Here is a 21,458-nt window from a genome sequence, read left to right as displayed (position 1 = left end):
TCAGGGGGACTGGTCAAGGAGACTGTTAGAGGGAGACTCATAGTGGGAGACTAGTCAGGGAGGCTGGTAGAGGGAGACTAGTCAGGGAGACTGGTCAAGGAGACTGTTAGAGGGAGACTGTTAGAGGGAGACTAGTCAGGGAGGCTGGTAGCGGGAGACTGATAGAGGGAGACTGATAGAGGGAGACTAGTCAGGGAGGCTGATAGAGGGAGACTGAGTAACAGACTGACACCTTCCACAAACAAGCAAGCATGCTCACACTGAGACAAGTCATTATAGCAGGCGTTATCAAGGTGGGGTCCGTAGACAGGAGGGAGTCCGCGGGCAGCAGGGGATATCAAGGTGGGGTCCGTAGACTGGAGGGAGTCCACGGGCAGCAGGTGTTATCAAGGTGGGGTCCGTAGACTGGAGGGAGTCCACGGGCAGCAGGGGTTATCAAGGTGAGGTCCGTAGACTGGAGGGAGTCCACGGGCGGCAGGGGTTATCAAGGTGGGGTCCGTAGACTGGAGGGAGTCCACGGGCAGCAGGGGTTATCAAGGTGGGATCCGTAGACTGGAGGGAGTCCGCGGGCAGCAGGGGATATCAAGGTGGGGTCCGTAGACAGGAGGGAGTCCACGGGCAGCAGGGGTTATCAAGGTGGGATCCGTAGACTGGAGGGAGTCCACGGGCAGCAGGGGTTATCAAGGTGGGATCCGTAGACTGGAGGGAGTCCACGGGCAGCAGGTGTTATCAAGGTGAGGTCCGTAGACTGGAGGGAGTCCACGGGCAGCAGGGGTTATCAAGGTGGGGTCCGTAGACAGGAGGGAGTCCGCGGGCAGCAGGGGTTATCAAGGTGGGGTCTGTAGACAGGAGGGAGTCCACGGGCAGCAGGGGTTATCAAGGTGGGGTCCGTAGACTGGAGGGAGTCCACGGGCAGCAGGGGTTATCAAGGTGGGATCCGTAGACTGGAGGGAGTCCGCGGGCAGCAGGTGTTATCAAGGTGAGGTCCGTAGACTGGAGGGAGTCCACGGGCAGCAGGGGTTATCAAGGTGGGGTCCGTAGACAGGAGGGAGTCCGCGGGCAGCAGGGGTTATCAAGGTGGGGTCTGTAGACAGGAGGGAGTCCACGGGCAGCAGGGGTTATCAAGGTGGGGTCTGTAGACTGGAGGGAGTCCACGGGCAGCAGGTGTTATCAAGGTGGGGTCCGTAGACAGGAGGGAGTCCACGGGCAGCAGGGGTTATCAAGGTGGGGTCCGTAGACTGGAGGGAGTCCGCGGGCAGCAGGGGTTATCAAGGTGGGGTCCGTAGACAGGAGGGAGTCCACGGGCAGCAGGGGTTATCAAGGTGGGGTTAGTAGACAGGAGGGAGTCCGCGGGCGGCAGGGGTTATCAAGGTGGGGTCCGTAGACAGGAGGGAGTCCGCGGGCAGCAGGTGTTATCAAGGTGGGGTCTGTAGACTGGAGGGAGTCCACGGGCGGCAGGGGTTATCAAGGTGGGGTCTGTAGACAGGAGGGAGTCCACGGGCAGCAGGGGTTATCAAGGTGGGGTCCGTAGACTGGAGGGAGTCCACGGGCAGCAGGTGTTATCAAGGTGGGGTCTGTAGACTGGAGGGAGTCCACGGGCAGCAGGTGTTATCAAGGTGGGGTCTGTAGACTGGAGGGAGTCCACGGGCGGCAGGGGTTATCAAGGTGGGGTCCGTAGACTGGAGGGAGTCCACGGGCAGCAGGGGTTATCAAGGTGGGGTCCGTAGACAGGAGGGAGTCCACGGGCAGCAGGGGTTATCAAGGTGGGGTCCGTAGACTGGAGGGAGTCCACGGGCAGCAGGTGTTATCAAGGTGGGGTCCGTAGACAGGAGGGAGTCCGCGGGCGGCAGGGGTTATCAAGGTGGGGTCCGTAGACAGGAGGGAGTCCGCGGGCAGCAGGGGTTATCAAGGTGGGGTTAGTAGACAGGAGGGAGTCCACGGGCAGCAGGGGTTATCAAGGTGGGATCCGTAGACAGGAGGGAGTCCGCGGGCAGCAGGGGTTATCAAGGTGGGGTCTGTAGACAGGAGGGAGTCCGCGGGCAGCAGGGGTTATCAAGGTGGGGTCCGTAGACTGGAGGGAGTCCACGGGCAGCAGGGGATATCAAGGTGAGGTCCGTAGACTGGAGGGAGTCCACGGGCAGCAGGGGTTATCAAGGTGGGGTCCGTAGACTGGAGGGAGTCCGCGGGCAGCAGGTGTTATCAAGGTGAGGTCCGTAGACTGGAGGGAGTCCACGGGCAGCAGGGGTTATCAAGGTGGGGTCCGTAGACAGGAGGGAGTCCACGGGCAGCAGGTGTTATCAAGGTGGGGTCTGTAGACTGGAGGGAGTCCACGGGCGGCAGGGGTTATCAAGGTGGGGTCCGTAGACTGGAGGGAGTCCACGGGCAGCAGGTGTTATCAAGGTGGGGTCCGTAGACAGGAGGGAGTCCGCGGGCAGCAGGGGTTATCAAGGTGGGGTCCGTAGACTGGAGGGAGTCCGCGGGCAGCAGGGGTTATCAAGGTGGGGTCCGTAGACTGGAGGGAGTCCACGGGCAGCAGGGGTTATCAAGGTGGGGTCTGTAGACTGGAGGGAGTCCACGGGCAGCAGGTGTTATCAAGGTGGGGTCTGTAGACTGGAGGGAGTCCACGGGCGGCAGGGGTTATCAAGGTGGGGTCCGTAGACTGGAGGGAGTCCACGGGCAGCAGGTGTTATCAAGGTGAGGTCCGTAGACAGGAGGGAGTCCACGGGCAGCAGGGGTTATCAAGGTGGGATCCGTAGACTGGAGGGAGTCCACGGGCAGCAGGGGTTATCAAGGTGGGATCCGTAGACAGGAGGGAGTCCACGGGCGGCAGGGGTTATCAAGGTGGGATCCGTAGACTGGAGGGAGTCCGCGGGCAGCAGGGGATATCAAGGTGGGGTCCGTAGACTGGAGGGAGTCCACGGGCAGCAGGGGTTATCAAGGTGGGGTCCGTAGACTGGAGGGAGTCCACGGGCAGCAGGTGTTATCAAGGTGGGGTCCGTAGACTGGAGGGAGTCCACGGGCAGCAGGTGTTATCAAGGTGGGGTCCGTAGACTGGAGGGAGTCCACGGGCAGCAGGGGTTATCAAGGTGGGGTCCGTAGACTGGAGGGAGTCCACGGGCAGCAGGGGTTATCAAGGTGGGGTCCGTAGACAGGAGGGAGTCCGCGGGCAGCAGGTGTTATCAAGGTGGGGTCCGTAGACAGGAGGGAGTCCACGGGCAGCAGGGGTTATCAAGGTGGGGTCCGTAGACAGGAGGGAGTCCACGGGCAGCAGGGGTTATCAAGGTGGGGTCCGTAGACAGGAGGGAGTCCGCGGGCAGCAGGTGTTATCAAGGTGGGGTCCGTAGACAGGAGGGAGTCCACGGGCGGCAGGGGTTATCAAGGTGGGGTCCGTAGACAGGAGGGAGTCCACGGGCATCAGGTGTTCCACGGGCTGTGGAATAGTACTAACAACAACAGATTCAATTCATTTTTTAATAAGGTGCAATACAATGTAATATTATGAATCTATTAATTGATATTCTTGACCCTGAGAAACCTGGGCCTTGGGGCTTACTGGAGTATTGTATCCATAGAACTCCACCAATTATACATTTCTCATCTCAATACCAAAATGTTTTTTTCTTCTTTTTACCTAAAGGCACTGTAATTGAAGGTTTAAAACTGCAAAGGTTTTTCTCTGCCTCATGGAAAAATGTTTAGATGTTTTAGATTTCAGCTTTAATTAAAGCTGTAACAACAAAAAAAATAATTCTGCCCCATGACAAAATGTGTAGAATTGCAAGACATTTGCTTGAAAACTGCTAAATGTTTTTTCCGATGCCAAGAGGCGGGCCTTTAAAATGTTCCTTTCCAGAGCCCGAGACTTGGTTCATCCGGCCATGCACTGCCGAAGTCATAGTAAAATGCCACTTTTATTTTATCCAACTCGAGTTCTGATGAGGGTGTCCCTGAATAGTTTGCAATCAAAATGGGGCCCCGGACCCAAAGAGTTTGAGAACCAGTGCATTATAGAGAGTGAGGTTGCTGGCTGGTCAGGCCAGTTTGGAAAAGTGTGAATGACCAGTTGTCGATAAAGACAGGATTGAGATACAGACTGGTTTAAATTATACTGTAACAGAAACAAATGTTTTCCCCTACTTATGTGGAAAAAATGCAGGCTTATAATTCACAATAACCAGAGTAAAGGCTCTCGTCAAGCTGCATCACTAAAGAGTTAATTATTGCGCTAGAAAATGTAAGGTAGTATAATTTCCGTTTGAGCCAATATACGGTATGTAGTGTTAACCGGAATGCAGTCTCCACAACTGCTGGAACATTGTCTTTAATTGTCAATCGCGCTATAAAGCGGATCTTCAGCGCTACTGACTGAAAAGACCCCTAACTCTATCATTCTAGAGTAGACAGTTAAATAAAATGTTGTTCTTATGATTAAATTGTTGTTGTTGTTATTATTATTATTATCAGTCTATTACATGTCTACTCACTCTACAGAACAGAAGATGTGTTTAGCCAATAGACCGTGTAAATAGCCCTCTAATGCGTATACTAAATGTGACTGAAGTATCCAATGACAGCAACAGACTGGTCTCTGCTGACGCAAGGGAAGTGGGTATGTGCGCATGGCCGCTTGTAGTCTTCTGTGTCTTGAGGTAGGTCTTCATAAACCTGCTGAACAGCCAATCAGGACGTTTATGTTAATCCCATATTCTTAAAACCCGTCAATATGCCTCTAGCTGGATTACAGCTAGAAGTGTGTCACAGCGCAGGAGAATATTGGAGATGCCACACCGTTCAGTTTACGGGTCTATGATTTGCATGTGCAGAACTCTCTCGGATCTTCAGCCTAGATTGTTTAGAAACTTCTGTTCTAAGCGAATCTGAGAAGCGCAACAGGAGCGATTTTGTTTGATTTCTCGTCGATTTCAAGTTTCATTCCAACTTCAAAATAAACACTTATTTGGGGAATTGCTTTGGTACTGTCCATAATAGCCTACATCAACTAAACTACCAAAGAATTGACTACTTTTCCAAATCCCATCGTCATGTCCTCCGGGGATGAGTCGGAGCAGAGTCGGCGGTTCTGTGTGTTGTCTTGGGAGCAGGTGCAGAGGTTGGACTCTATTCTCGGAGAGAGCGTCCCTATTCACGGACGCGGAAACTTCCCGACGCTCTCTGTACAGCCTCGGCAGATAGTGCAGGTGAGATAACGGCTTTGGTCTGGGGAGTTCTGGAGCGCACTTTTGTCTAGCCAAACTCATCTCATATGGCTGTTATTTTACATTATTTTAAATAGTTCAATATTTATCTAATTCAGTCTGATCATGAAGCGCTTTAGTGAATGAATAGCCAACTCAGGAATGTGCATGACATTTATTTTTTTAAGCGCACGAACGCTTGCACACTTTTACTCAGGTAGGCTACACACGCACACTCACAGTACATTGAAGTCGAATTTGATAGGTAGGCTAAGAAAAGTGTAAGGAAAGCAGTGTATTTTGGGAGCATTCCAATGCTAACCATGTCATCTTTGTGTAATATCATGATCTAGACCAGTCTCATTTCTCAGCACTGTGGCTGAGGATAAAAAGCTCCAATATTCTTCAATATCAGGTCAGATAACATCTGTGAATATGATTATTGGCCAGTCGTGTTGGCATGCTCATATACTGAATTTTTGCAATAGCCTACTCAAGGTATTGGAAATCTACTGGGGTGCCTTGGTAGCCTACATTTGAACATCCACCCATTGCAGTGAATCATGACTTATGAATCCTCATGAGTGACAGTAATGTTATTTACATTCACTTCCACAGACAGGAGGAGATCTCAAGGAGCAGATGATCTAATGACTTAACTGACATTTTCCACTTTCTCATTCCAATGCTTCTGCCACCAGAAATGTCATTGGTCAAGGAAACCATACAACTTGTACACAGGGAGAGACAGTAAAGTACATTGAATTATAATTGGTGGAGTGCAGAGACTTTGAGAATGTAAAAGATTCCTCTCCAGTCTCTTTTCATTGATGAAACGAATGCTTGTGATCTGTATTAATAGAGCAGACCTATGTGAAGGATGTATGCTCTATCCATGTTGTTCATCAGAGAAAATCCCCTGGCTGGAAAGGTCTACAGTGGGCTCTGGCTGGCCATGCAGCTCCATACCATCGGCAGTAAGCATTAGTGCATATCTCCAGTAACATGTTCCCTTCCTCTCTCTCCCCTACCTGGAAAACCAACTGATCCAACCCAGGGCCTAAATAAGAAATGTCTTCATACAACCAGAAATGTGTTCTTCCAGGTGTTCCACAGGGCTCTCAATAGGGGCCTGTTCACTGAAACGCTGTCATCTAGACATCATAACATCATAACATCTGTTTATTGTGCGGCTCCATATTGTTGTGTGTGTGTCTGTGTGTGTCCGTGTGTGTCTGTGTGTGTCTGTGTGTGTCCGTGTGTGTCCGTGTGTGTCCGTGTGTGTCTGTGTGTGTCTGTGTGTGTCTGAGCAGTGGGAGGTATCAAAGAAAAGTCTCACTGTTGGTGATTTAGTGCACACGAGAAGTCTCACACTTCATTTAGGGCAGTGGATTGTGGGTAGTTAAGCCAACATTGGGTTGACAGCTCTGAGGAACTATACAATAGGCTACACACACACACACACACACACACACACACACACACACACACACATATATGCACACACACATGCACACACACATGCACACATGCACACGCACATGCACACACATGCAGACACACGCACACGCACACACACACACACACACCACAGGGGGTTGGTGACACCTTAATTGGGGAGGACAGATTTGTGGTAATGGTTGGTGCAGAAGGTGGAATGGTATCAAATGCATCAAACAAATGGTTTCCATTTGCTCCGTTTTCGGACATTATTATGAGCCGCAGCCTCCTGTGACACACACACACTAGCCAGTAGGCCTACCCAGTGGTTTTATACAGCTGAGATTACATATCCAGACATTGAATGTGTTTTAGTGTGTCAGATCAGATATTACTTCATGTTAACAGTAGGGTGGTAGAGGTAGAGCTAGGGGGCTAACCTGTTTTACTTGGCTTGGCCACCCAAGCAAAGGGAACACACTTTTTCCAGGTTTGCTCGAATCTAATTCAGGGTGTAGATTCTAGAATAGAGTAGAATACAATAGAGACTGACTGAGTGCACAGTAGGGCAAAGCCTGAGTAAGATCTGGTTTCGTTTTTGTTTGTTGTTTCTTCATCCCTGCTCTTGTTTCACCATTGTGAGTTTACTGGAAGTGAGCTCTACTTTCGTGGGTGGCGTCGATGGCTTCCATTTCTGGGGCAGGATGGGGAAACTGGATTAGTTAGTCAGTCACTCGAGTAACAGGGGCCTTAGAGGGTCAGGACTCTTGACAAGGTTGACATGGTATGAGTAGACCCTAAACACTCACATACTCACACACTCACACACCACAATACTAGCCCAGTCACCTGGTTCTGTTGTGGGCCCTGCCAGATTGTAAACCAACTCCTCTGTCGGTCTATTGTTGGTGAGACTCAACGACATTATGACACCACACGTCTCCACAGATAGAGTAACAGGAAAGGAACATATTTTGGGCTTACACTACAGTGTATAGCTCTGTTAGTCTTCTACATATAGGTGTGTGCATTCCTGTTGCTGGCTTTCAAGGAGGCCATTGCGGGGAAATGCCAGCTGAACTCAACATTCTCTCTCTCTATGAGGTAGAATCTTTTTTTATATTTAACTAGGCAAGACAGTTAATAATACATTTTTATTTACAATGACGGCCTATTAACAGTGGGTTAACTGCCTTGTTCAGGGGCAGAACAACAGATTTTTATCTTGTCAGTTCGGGAATTTGATCCAGCAAACTTTCAGTTACTGGCCCAACGCTCTAACCACTAGGCTACCTGCATCCCCAGTAAATGCTTTATCACCAGTCTAGTGTTATTAATGAGTACTCTATCACCAGTCTAGTGTTATTAATGAGTACTCTATCACCAGTCTAGTTTTATTAATGAGTACTGTATCACCAGTCTAGTGTTATTAATGAGTACTGTATCACCAGTCTAGTTTTATAAATGAATGCTGGTTCAGGTGCCGTGACCACCCACAGCAAGGCAACAAATTCAGCTCTGAGGAAAACCCCATCATCTGTTCCTGCTAGCCTACTGACAGTACCCTGAGTATAGTGTGACTGGGCTGGGCTGCCTCTGCTTGCATTCTGGGCTGACTTGACCGGATGCCAGGGTCATAGACTACTGAACATCTCATTCATTTACTGATGCCATTTACTTGGCTTGGCTGGGTCTTTCTGTGACTCTCTGTCCAGGCCAGGCAGTGCTCTAACTGGTGTCTAGGGGACCATGGGGTTTAGCTGGCTAATGGCTGTTTTTGACTCTGTTTTCCCACTAAAATAATAAAACACATTCAGGCTGCACTCAGACTGAAGTTAAGTTCCAAATGGCAGCCTATTCCCTATATAGTGCACTACGTATGGAATAGGGTGCTATTTAGGAGACACACAGACTGAGGTAAATGGACTACTAGAGGAAACCCGCCAGACTGGAGTAGAAATGCAAAGAGTCTGTACATAACGTGTCGCCAAGACATTGTCAACACCACACCGTCTGGTCAGTTTGTGGCTTTTTTTATACGTCTCTAGCTTCTCCTGGTCGACTTCGAGAGGAAGTGTCTCCCCTTAGCTCAACTTCACCCGGTGCTTGTTGCGTAACACGGGAATGGAATGGCTTGCTTTTGGAGAGGTAGAAGAAAGGGCGTTACTTCTTACTTTTGGAGACCCTTTTGTGTTATGAGACATTATCAGTGGGTCGTACGTGCTTAATGTAAGTCTTACAAGTCATTATAACCATGTAATGCATTACACCTGGAGGCATTCAGGTTGACCTATTCCATTCAGGTTGACCTATTCCATTCAGTTAGACCTACTCCATTCAGGTTGACCTATTCCATTCAGGTTGACCTATTCCATTCAGTTAGACCTACTCCATTCAGGTTGACCTATTCCATTCAGTTAGACCTATTCCATTCAGTTAGACCTATTCCATTCAGATTGACCTATTCCATTCAGTTAGACCTACTCCATTCAGTTAGACCTACTCCATTCAGGTTGACCTATTCCATTCAGTTAGACCTATTCCATTCAGTTAGACCTATTCCATTCAGGTTGACCTATTCCATTCAGTTAGACCTGTTCCATTCAGTTAGAACTATTCCATTCAGGTTGACCTATTCCATTCAGTTAGACCTATTCCATTCAGTTAGACCTATTCCATTCAGTTAGACCTATTCCATTCAGTTAGACCTATTCCATTCAGTTAGACCTATTCCATTCAGATTGACCTATTCCATTCAGTTAGACATATTCCATTCAGTTAGACCTATTCCATTCAGTTAGACCTATTCCATTCAGTTAGACCTATTCCATTCAGGTTGACCTATTCCATTCAGTTAGACCTACTCCATTCAGTTAGACCTATTCCATTCAGTTAGACCTATTCCATTCAGTTAGACCTATTCCATTCAGTTAGACCTATTCCATTCAGTTAGACCTATTCCATTCAGTTAGACCTATTCCATTCAGTTAGACCTATTCCATTCAGGTTGACCTATTCCATTCAGTTAGACCTATTCCATTCAGTTAGACCTATTCCATTCAGTTAGACCTATTCCATTCAGGTTGACCTATTCCATTCAGTTAGACCTATTCCATTCAGTTAGACCTATTCCATTCAGTTAGACCTATTCCATTCAGTTAGACCTATTCCATTCAGGTTGACCTATTCCATTCAGGTTGACCTATTCCATTCAGGTTGACCTATTCCATTCAGTTAGACCTATTCCATTCCGGTTGAACTATTCCATTCAGGTTGACCTATTCCATTCAGTTAGACCTATTCCATTCCGGTTGAACTATTCCATTCAGTTAGACCTATTCCATTCAGGTTGACCTATTCCATTCAGTTAGACCTATTCCATTCAGTTAGACCTATTCCATTCAGTTAGACCTATTCCATTCAGTTAGACCTATTCCATTCAGGATGACCTATTCCATTCAGTTAGACCTATTCCATTCAGGTTGACCTATTCCATTCAGGTTGACCTATTCCATTCAGTTAGACCTATTCCATTCAGTTAGACCTATTCCATTCAGTTAGACCTACTTGTCATTGGACGCAGTAACATATCACACAGCCCATATTAAAGGACAATTATTTCCTCATTGTTTGTTTCAGGCTAGCAGTATGTATAACTATCTTAATGGTATCATCATGGGTTGATACCTGATACCCTATGTTTGGTAAGGCAGTTATTACTGTTCATTATCGTGAATACTGCTTTTAGCTTAGTCAAACCTAATTCCAATATACGTACATGTGCATCTGGGTTCATTGAAGCATATATTCCAGTTTCTATGAATCATTGATTATTCCACGAGGACTCTGGGAAATGATTCATATATATTCTGGTGTTTGTTTCCACAGAAAGAAGGAAGAAGCCTTTAATATTCTGGATGTTTTTATTAGTGACCATCTGTCCGGAGGTCGGGTTACCAATAGAAACAGATTGCTTTGCTCACTGGAACACAGTAGGGTTCCATAAACTGCTTTTATTGCTTACTCAATTCTCTGTTAATTCCGCCCCTTAAAAGTATTGGCTTTGAAACTCAACATTCATTATTTCTTAACCTTTAGTTTACATTTTGAACCTTTTCCTCAATAGACCTTTTTATGGTGGTGTCATTTTTCATTGTGAGTACCACTACCCCTTCCCTTGGAACCCCTGTCAGTAGCCATGGACCATATTAATATTCTTCAATCACACCACTGTGTGTTTCTGGGTCTGGGTAAAGGAGGCTACAATTAAAGGACAGGAAGGATTTTGCAAGAGTTTTGTCAGAGAGGGAGACAACACATATTATGCATGTCTCAATTTGCCTGTTTTTTTGGTCTGTCTTTGTTTTTAGGTTGGTAGAGAGGAGGCCGTAACCTAAATTCATGAATGGGGGATCTAGCTATGTTAGGTCAAAGACTCGGCAGGACACTCCTTTCCTGGTATGGTGGTGAAGCCAACAAAATCTAATTCCTCAGGCACAACTTTGTTTGCATGTGTGTTCCCGAAACAAATGTTGGCACAGACGTCAATCCAACATCTATTCATTGAAATTACGTGGAAACAACATTGATTCAAGCAGTGTGAATCAGGCAGCATAGTACCTTTATTTAACTAGTCAAGTCAGTTAAGAACAAATTCTTATTTTTATTTTCAATAACAGCGGGTTAACTGCCTGTTCAGGGGCAGAACGACAGATTTGTACCTTGTCAGCTCGGGGTTATGAACTTGCAACCTTTCGGTAACTAGTCCAACGCTCTAACCACTAGGCTACCCTGCCTCCCCATCTTGAGCTGGTTAAAACCATATTTCATTGTGGGTGGTGACTGATACAGATATCCACTTTGTAATGAAATGGTGGCACTGTAACAACTGCATAAAATAGGCATTTTGATAGTAAAGAGAGTGGGTAGCTTATGTTGTTATGTCTATCTTATGCTTAAATGGTAAACTTGATCCGACCTGGAAATGGAAATAGATTGTATGTGGACTAGATACAGATACCTGGTTAGATACTTGGATCAGTGTCTGGATAAAGAGACCAAGTGTGTGTACTTGGTAACCCTGGTCAGGCCTGTTAAGTATTGTCCCAGGTTCTTGTTTTCCTCGTTGGAGTGTTGTGACAGTCAGTCCCCGCTGCCTTTAGCTTCCCTTAACTCCAGGATCCACCCCAGATGGTTCTGTTCTGTGACGCAATAAGCTCATGAACCATTTCTTTACCAAGTACAGTATGCTGTTTATATTACCAAATAGGGAAAATATGTTTTCGGTATGGCGCAATCATACCAGAGTTTATAAGTTCACAAGCCAACCCCATTTGTCTACGTCTCACAGATGTGTAATGTTTCTTTTCGATAACCTCCAGGTCAGTTGGGTTTCCTCCAGAAGTTAGAGACAAAAGACATGCACTGGCTTGCTGTGTTCCACAGAAAAATCTCTGATTCTCCATGCATTACAATCAGAGGCTGTATCTCTCTGCGTGAGGAAAAAGACAGACATCTTTGTCTTTTAAGAATGGCATTAGGAGTATATGAACTAATTAAAAGGCTGTGCATTGCAAAAAAAACTGAAACTCTTCTCACAATCTTTTGATAGTAATGATAACATTTGCTATTTCACGTTGTTGCTTGTCATTATTTTGGTCGTTCCACTAATTCAGTGCCTTTTTAGAAGTGTAACTTGATTTCACCTAATTGTAATATTCTGTCATAAAGAGCTCATGTTCAACTTAATAAAAAACATGCTTTCCCATCTCAAGTTCAAAAGTTCAAATGTAAAAAATACTATAGCAAAGTGACAGAGTTGACAATTTCATCTTAAATCAGCCTTAAATCCCTCAAATGCTAAAATATTTCTAGCCCGTGTATCTATGGGTAACAGGGTTGACATGTTACGCTCAACCTGCTCAGTTTTCCACCACAAAACACTAGAAAAGGGGACAAAAGAGTAGAACCAGCTCACCTGCTTTTACACTGTGACTTGACTATTATATGTTCAATGTTTCTTTTGAAGAAATAATAATTAAAAAGGAATAGTTTCACCATATTAAAATGAGAGTTCAGTTCACATAACAGGGTTGACCTTAAAATGAGGGACAGACATAAATGAATCACTAATCACATGAAATAAATAATCATCTTCAGACATTACTTTTTCAAGCAACAAAATATATATTTTTTTGGGGGGGGTTAGTGGATTGAAATCTTCCTAGAAGTGACACAGAGGTGATGGAGGGACATGTCAAAATGCTGCATTTTGGCCCTTTAGGAAGCCTTTATTCATATAAAAAATCAGATTTATTGACTTCTCAATGTGGTCTCTATTAAAAAGGAACTTCGTTTATTATAACAGGCTTTTAAAATGCAATGTTGGTGCACAATATCTACTTAAAATATCAAAGGGACGCAAAAGGAACTATTTTCGTGGAACGGACCCATTAACTGTTTGGTTCCTCTTTACGCCCCCCTGAGTTGCTCTCTATTCTCATCCACACAACCAAATTATTGGATGCTAGTATTTTATCTTTACTGTTATGAGCATAAGCTGAAAGCAAGGTGAACCATTCCTTGATTGAAATGTAAATATTACACATTTTTAAAAAGTGGCAGTGACCATGAAAGCTATGTTTCAACTTGCAGTGGCATGCATTTTCAGTGCATAGTTCTTTGAATGAATCACCCTAGTTTGTATGGATATCTCTCTCTTAGATCACGAACATATCTCGGCCGCAGATCACTCATAGATATCGCTTTAGGTGTCAAACTCATTCCATGGAGGGCCATGTGTCTGCAGGTTTTCACTCCACCCTTGATCAGTTAAGGTCACTGATTAGGTAGGAACTCTCCTCACTTGGTTGTCTAGGTCTTAAAATTAAAAGGAAAAAAACTAAAACTATGGAATGAGTTTAACACCCCTGCTCTATCAGATCACTTGAAAGCAACAACAAAAAATACGTATTTGATCGGAAAAGAAAATTGACAATAAAGTAATAATACCTCTCAGATCACTCACCCATGTTTCTCTCCCTCTTCTGTTCAGGTGGTTCGGGCACGTCTGCAGGAGCGTGGTGTGGTGGTCCGGGATGTGAAGCTGAACGGTTCAGCAGCCAGCTATGTGCTCCACCAGGACACCGGCCTGGGCTACAAGGACCTGGACCTTATCTTTGGCCTAAACCTGACTGATGACAAGACCTTTCGTGTGGTCAAAGATGTGGTCCTGGACAGCCTGGTGGACTTCCTACCTCCGGGGCTCAGCCGTGTCTCGCCTATGACCCTCAAAGAGGCCTACGTCCAGAAGCTGGTGAAGGTGTGCAACGACACAGACCGCTGGAGCCTGATCTCCCTCTCCAACAACACAGGGAAGAACGTGGAGCTGAAGTTTGTGGACTCTCTGCGGAGGCAGTTTGAGTTCAGCGTGGACTCGTTCCAGATCGGTCTGGACTCACTGCTGCTGTTCGACCGCTGCTCAGAGACGGCCATGTCCATGTCTGAGAGCTTCCACCCCACCGTGGTCGGAGAGAGCATGTACGGGGACTTCCAGGAGGCCCTGGGACACCTCCGCACCAGGACCATAGCCACGCACAGCCCTGAGGAGATCCGGGGCGGAGGACTGCTGAAGTACTGCCACCTGCTAGTGCGGGGGTTTAAACCGGACTCAGAGGCTCATATGAAGCTGCTGCAACGCTACATGTGCTCTCGTTTCTTCATCGACTTCCCGGACATTGGCGAGCAGCAGCGTAAGCTGGAAGCGTATCTCCAGAACCACTTCAACGGCATGGAGGACAAGCGCTATGACTGCCTGGTGACGCTGCGGCATGTGGTGGACGAGAGCACCGTGTGCCTGATGGGCCATGAGCGCCGCCAGACGCTGGCACTGATCTCGGCGCTGGCGCTACGGGCCATGGCAGAGCAGAACGCCATCCCGGCCCTGGCTAACATCACCTGTTACTACCAGCCGGCGCCTTACGTCAGGGACGTCAACTTCAGTAACTACTACATAGCGCGGGTCCAGTCGCCCATGAGTAACTCTTATAGTAACTCTTACCACAGAACATGGCTCCCTTGCAGCTGAGTGATGTGGATCTGTGTAAGAGGACTGTGTTGTATGTTGTGTTTTTTACGCTTCTAGTTTCTCTGTTTTAGTCTCAAATGGTACCCTATTCCCTATATAGTGCAGTACTTTACATGACCAGGAAACTATATAGGGAATAGGGTGCCATTTGAGACACACCTCTGTCTCATGGTAACGTGAGCTGAGCAGTTTGATAGAGTGCTTTGCTCAGTCCACCTGTAGCAAAATGGCTTCTTGTGGGAGACTTGAGGACAACGTCCACTGAGGACCAAAAAAAAGGAAACATTTGTATTGAATTGTATCTTTTTGCCAAATCTTCAACTGCAACCATTCCCACTAAGTTATATCAATGAATACTGCTGTAAATCTGATTTGAGACGTTGTTATGATGTTTTGTTAGCTTTTTTTCTGAAGCGTTGGCTTCTTTGTTATAGGTATGGTGAAGACTGGTGGTCTATTTTGATGTGTGGAAAACGGTTGAAATGTGATGGAATAACTTTTCAGCATCCCAGTCGCGATGAGGGACTTTAAGTGTATTTGGATCCATAAAAGGAAATATAAGAAACCAGAAATCTGAATTCTGTTCTGACTGTGGTTTCAACTGATCTTTTCATTTGAAGATGTAAGGACCGAATAATAAAAATGTTGTGTAGCGTGAAGAAAACAAAACAGACTTTTGTGATTCTAAGTGCCTGAAATACCAACCGACATCTTAAAGTAGTTTACTTTGTAAATGAAATAACTGTTTTTGGATCTTTTTCACCCAGGTTACTGTACATTTCTCAATCCAGGGTCAGGGTACTTCATTTTCAAATAATAAAAAAAGATACAAAATGGAAACATTGGTGTTATCTCCTTCTTCCTCTATCGACACATTCATAATGGTTTCAGACATATGCTGTATATGTGATGGATGTATAAAACATAAGTATCTAATAGGTTACAGATCGTCCCTTTCGAATGAGAAGACAGACACAGACATGCAGGGCAAGCAGGTGGAAGGGTCTGTTTCTGTACGACTTAGCAGAGGCATGAAAGGTGCAATCTGCTAAATGTATAGCTGTTTAATTGTCATTTCAATTAATGGTATACCCACTGACATACCCCATCCCCCAGTTTAAAATAATTTTAGGGTTGCTGTTTGTTGAAACACAAATTAGCTGTGGCTTTAAATCTGCTTCAGTCTCCTCTCTCTCCTACTGTATCATGCACTGTGGGCGTCCCTTCAAAAGAAATATAATCTATTCTTTCCATTTCTATGATCTCATCAGTCTGACACCAAGGCCCTAAGACACACAAACACTTCCTTGTTCTGTTCTGTTCCCACCCCCTCAACGTTAACATGGGACACTGAATCCCCTCTGCCCTCGTAGCCATCCATACATTAGTTACGCCTCCATGTCGTCCATAGTGTCTCATGAGGGGTTTCCTGTATCATTGGAAAGAGGAGTGAAAAGAGATGGCTGTTGCCTGTCTTGTATGAATTGTATTCTGTGTGTTTTGGCTGAGCAGGCAGCTGAGGGCCGGGCTGTCAGATTGAGAAGTTTGAGGTATTATTGTATTGCATTGCATGCCTTTTGGGGACTAGGCTCGTTTATCTTACAGGATTGTTATGCATTACCCCACGCTCGTCACTGAATACTCTTACCATGTCTCCCTGGTCCTACATATGTTTGTTCTGTCTTGCCATTGGCCAGAAAGGAGTTGGCTATACAACACAAACAGATCTGGGAACAGGATCGGGCTCTATTCAATCCACATCACGGAAGTTCAGTTTTACAGCATGATTTCAATTTAAAGACAATGCTCCGATATATCGGAGACTGCATTCACGTTAAACACGGCAAATGTCTGATCGATCGGAAATTACGTAACATTTCTATCGCGGAGTCTGTAACGCTTCAGCCCTAGTCTTTCTCTGAACTTTGACCCTGGTGTGTTCTGCATGTCTGAGCCCTGGGAATTTGCAACATCAGGCAGTGGAGTGTAGAACAGACACCCCTGATAGAAATTGAACACAGGGAATTTGGCCTGTTATTATAATAGTTAACTGAGAAAAACACCGCAAGTGACAAATGAGTTCTTTATAAAAGTTCATTTGAGAGGAAAAGAGTCTGTCGTCGGGATGAAAATGTGAGGAGGAAACTCTCCCTCTCTGGAATAGAGCTGTCAGAGCTGTTGGTTCGTTTATCCCGTACAGAGAAGGCAGGAGAAAGAGAACATGGAGACAAGTAGGAACACCCTTGGAGCTTTCCCCTGGAAGAACACACACACTCCTGCACTGAGACACTGACACACGGGTTGTCGTCGTCTCACTGCTTTTTTAACTAACTAACCATTTCTTCTGTGCTTGGTACACCAGACCTCATGACTCACCCACAGAGCTGGGTGTGTGTGTGTGCATTAGTATTGGTATTTTATTAGGATCTATTATAGGACTGTAATATAAAGGGTGGACTATATAGTGCTTTTGGAACTTTTGGGGTGTCATTTGGGACATAGCCAGAGTCCCCAGTAGTCTTGAACATCTCTACCTCAGCAGGAACAGCTTCTGCTCATCTCCTCCTGTCTTCTGTGGGCTGCGTGGGTGGGCTGCCCTCTATTACACACAGCCATGAGGGTAGGCACGTTTCTCTGTCTCCCACCACAGACTGTACAGCCTAATTTGACCCACTATCATATTTTCCTCACTGAGTCATCTGCTGTGGATGCCAAGCCCACTGTCCTCACTGTGTGTGTGTGGTGTGCATGTGTGCGTGTGTCTGTTTTTCTGTCTGGGTCAGGCTGATAGGATCGTAGAAATATTGGTATAGAACTTCTTCTGTCTGTGTGTGTGTGTGTGTGTGTGTGTGTGTGTGTGTGTGTGTGTGTGTGTGTGTGTGTGTGTGTGTGTGTGTCTGATTGTCTGATTGTCTGTCTGGGTCAGGCTGATAGGATCTTAGGAATATTTGCTGGCTGTTTAGAGCCTCTTCAGTGTGTGTGTGAGGGTGTGTGCACATGTTTTTGAGCTGGGGTAGGGAAGAGGTCCATCAGAGGTGCCCCAGAGGATAAACACTGTCTCCACGGTAACAGGCCTCACATCACCACACCAACCCCCAACTGTCCTGCACTGGTGGTCGCTGCGGAAACCAGGATATACATAAATAAACAACACATTTCTAAATAAAGTGGCTGAATTTGGTCTGAAGAGGACCAAAAATAATCTTGTGATACACTGAGGGCCAAGGACAAAATTAGTTAGTAGTCTATTAGCCTGGAATCCAAACTAACTATCGTTCTCTTTCAGTATTGTTTCAGAGAAATGTACAGTTTGGACTCCAGACTAGTAATGTATATATGGGATTTTTCTTTATCATGACATACTTGAGATATAATGTTTATTTCCTGAGATATATCTTTCCTGATGAGTCCTAGAAGAAACCAAAGCCTGGAGTAGTGAAGGGTATGGAGATTCCACCATCCACACACCTTGACAAGCAGCATGGTGAGCTAGAAAGAAGAAAAGTAAAATAGGGTGAAGGCGGAAAAGAGAAGGAATGGAGAAGTGATTACAATGTGAGGAGGGATATTGGCAAATTAGAAGGCAAGCCAAAGACAGCTGTGCTTTTATATCAAGATTGGTAACCAACATCATGTACATGAAATACAAACAGTGTCGTAAAAGAACTAAGTATAACAAAAATGTCCCAATCAAGAAGTTATCAAACCAAATAAATACCCTAATTCAAGATGCAGTGAATTAATGGGTGCAAGCAGATTGATAGTTATTTCAATCTTTATGGTGTAGAATGGAGGAAGTGGTGCTGGAGGTTCTCCTATAAACTCTGTTATTTACACTGCATGGCCTGGATCCCAAATGGCACCCTATTCTCTATTTAAGTGCACTACTTTTGACCATGGCCCATAGGGCATAGGTTGCCATTTGGGATGCAAACATGGTGATGCTCCATCATCATGGAAGCTGTTGGCAGGCAGATTACAGGAGCTGCAGAGCAGAACTTCTATTTGTAGACACTGGGGCATTCATAGTGGCTGCTGCCTTGTTGATGGTGTTTATTGGTTGCCTTGAGAGGCACTGCTAGGACTGGTCCCAGATCTGTTTGTGCTGTATCAGTAGCGGTGTGTGGGGAAGCCAAATCAGGGGAAAAAAGACATATTACAACCTACATGTGATGATAATTGTGTTGTTTGCACTATAACCTGTTAGTTCATATGCCTTGACACCGTGATACATAGGTCAAAGGCCGAGACAATAAGAAGACACCGTGTCAGAATAAATTCAACCACCTTTGTTTAATCACAAAACCAGAGAGCAACATCTGTCCGGTGAAGTCCACAAATCATATTGCACGTGTGGTCAAGCAAGTTAATGTTTCCAACATTTTCGGACTAGTCAACAAATATTGATTTATAACCACAGAAAGTTACCCCAAGTCACAGACAAAACAGGAGCTGCCTCCACTATTCCAGCACCATTTACACTTCAACATTTCAACATCATCAAATCACCTCTGCTTAGTCTAGTACAGTGACAACTAAAAGATACCAAAAATGTAGTCCTATATATATATATATATATGATGTGGCTGTCCATGTTACTGATTTGTGTGCATGCGTTTGTGTGTGCAAGTAGATCAAGCATGTTGACTTACCCTACTTGCCATCCTGCTCTTTCATGTTGCTTAAACAATCTATGAATCTGTCATACAATACACGCTTTCAGTCTGTCCTAGACCACCTGGCTAAAATGCTTTCTCGCTAGCCTGAGCCTTAACTTCCTTTCATGGGCAACACCATTATAATCATTGGCCAGAATGGAGAATTAAGTAAAACTACAAGTCCAAATCCCTATCTCCATTCATTGTTAATTTAGGAAATCGCTAGCTAGTGTCGCGTCTTTGGCTATACTGGTTTAAGTGATATGACATGCTATTCTATAAAATAATTTCTCTGTAATTAATATTACCCGACTAAGCTAATCATGTAAATGTAATTAACTAGAATGTCGGGGATCCACGAAAGGATGTTCATAGAGCTGTCATCTTCCGAATAAACTCCTAAAGACCTGGTAATCTTTTACCTCAATAGCAGTCAATATTTAATCGTCACCTTATTCAGTCTCATCTGAAAGTTGTAAATTCTTCTTGGCTAACAAGTTGAATTAGCAATACAAAATTTGGTTTAATTATTTATTTACTAAATACCTAAATAATCACACAGAATTACATCTACACAGAATGGATCATTGATTACAAATGATGTCATCAAGGAAAATGTCCCTAGCGGACGGAACAGATATGACGGCTGGTTACACAAAGAAAGGGGGTTGGCTTTTGAATAAAAGAGCGGGAAGACTGAGGAACAAAAATATTTTGCGTCATAGGCAGCTATGCTATCGTAAATACAGTATCTTATGCATTCTAAATTACCACCCATTTGAAAAAGGAAAATGAAATAAATATTTACTCTGAGCTGCGCTTCTGTACATTGGTCGTAGATAGAAGGCTGGGTTGTCCAGCATGGATCTCTTGTCCTCTGAAGAATGTCTAGTGGTGAACTGGAGCATGGTAGAATGTATACTCTGTCCATCCTCTCCTAGCCATCGTTTACAGCTGCTGTTGCTAACACAATGGCTAGGAGATATCACTTCTTTAGTGAATAAGAGTTCAAAGTTCATACCAAGTTGCCATACTTCAAGCTCATGCTATATATTCTGGCTGGTATAGTCGAAATTCATCCTTTCAGCGGGTTGATCGTCATCTTCACATTGAAATTCGATGCTAATTTCGTTAGGTTCTTGTCGTTCAACCAGAGCTCACGCCGATGTTGGCTTAGTTTTGTATTAGATCTTTGTCCTTTCAACGTGGGGACCGCAAGTCCTCACATCCTTGGAACAGAAAGTTGGATTTTCGTCAACGGGCTTATATCGGGGTGAAGAGAAGGCCGTGTTTCATAGTTTACAACCAATGTCTGTTCACTTGGGCGGGGCCTCTGAGTGAGCAGAGTTTCTCTATACCAAACCGTGCCCTCATTTAAGAAGCTAAAATTACATTTAATCTTTTCACAAATAGTTTCATCTTTAAACGTTTAAATAACACAACAATTCCATGTGAATCTGATTCAAACTGAACCAAGATTCCGTTTACGGCATCCTGTCATTAGTAGTAATGTCTCAGACAACAACTGATCTGAGATCATATTCATTAAGTACCAACGCATATTTTCAATTGGTTGGATTATCGAAATATGGTTCCGTTTCCAACCTTTTGATGTTACCAGACTCTCTATGTTTCAAAGGCTTTACAAGAGTCAACTCTATAAAGTAGAGAGAGCGAAAAAGGGAAAGGTATTTATGGGGGTCATAAACCTCCCCCAACAGACCAACGTCATGACACTCGCCACCGGAGGACAACGACACAACGAGATGCAACAATTCAACTTTTTTCTGTCAATGATGTTTGACTTTTGATGTGATGGGATTAATGTAAAACCAAATACAAACTTCCCTTGACACTATCATGGCAGGCCAAATGCTCGCTGGCTTCCATTGCATTCAATGCTATGGCTGGCAACAATGTCACTGTTCTTTTGACCAGACAGCATCACATAGATGGGTTACACATAAGTGAGATACATTCAGCTTCTTGCAAACTGAAGGAAATGTATGGAACACAGAGATGAAAGATACAAAATAATGTATGTTTTTTTCTTGGTCCATTTTTGGGGGAAGCATGTCT

At 45.1% G+C, this 21,458-nt stretch overlaps 1 protein-coding gene across 1 annotated transcript; it reads left to right on the top strand.

Annotated features, from left to right (window-relative positions):
* The first annotated feature begins 4,670 nt into the window (after nt 1–4,670).
* LOC110496398 (terminal nucleotidyltransferase 5A) lies at nt 4,671–15,561 on the top strand. Its single transcript, XM_021572276.2, has 2 exons — nt 4,671–5,198; nt 13,690–15,561. The coding sequence occupies exons 1-2, from the start codon at nt 5,043–5,045 to the stop codon at nt 14,719–14,721; spliced, it is 1,188 nt and encodes a 395-aa protein (XP_021427951.1). The 5' UTR covers nt 4,671–5,042; the 3' UTR covers nt 14,722–15,561.
* The last annotated feature ends 5,897 nt before the right edge of the window (nt 15,562–21,458 follow it).

Source organism: Oncorhynchus mykiss, chromosome 18, assembly GCF_013265735.2.
Source record: "Oncorhynchus mykiss isolate Arlee chromosome 18, USDA_OmykA_1.1, whole genome shotgun sequence".
NCBI classification, from domain to species: Eukaryota; Metazoa; Chordata; class Actinopteri; order Salmoniformes; family Salmonidae; genus Oncorhynchus; species Oncorhynchus mykiss.
Note: the sequence above shows the minus strand (reverse complement) of the source record. Positions and strands in the feature narration are given on the sequence as shown.

Bases quoted from the DNA above. Each gene is read 5' to 3' on its own strand.
- LOC110496398 (XM_021572276.2), top strand. From the start codon at position 5,043: ATGTCCTCCGGGGATGAGTCGGAGCAGAGTCGGCGGTTCTGTGTGTTG. The intron at 5,199-13,689 runs GTGAGATAACGG...TCTTCTGTTCAG, and splicing joins AGCCTCGGCAGATAGTGCAG to GTGGTTCGGGCACGTCTGCA.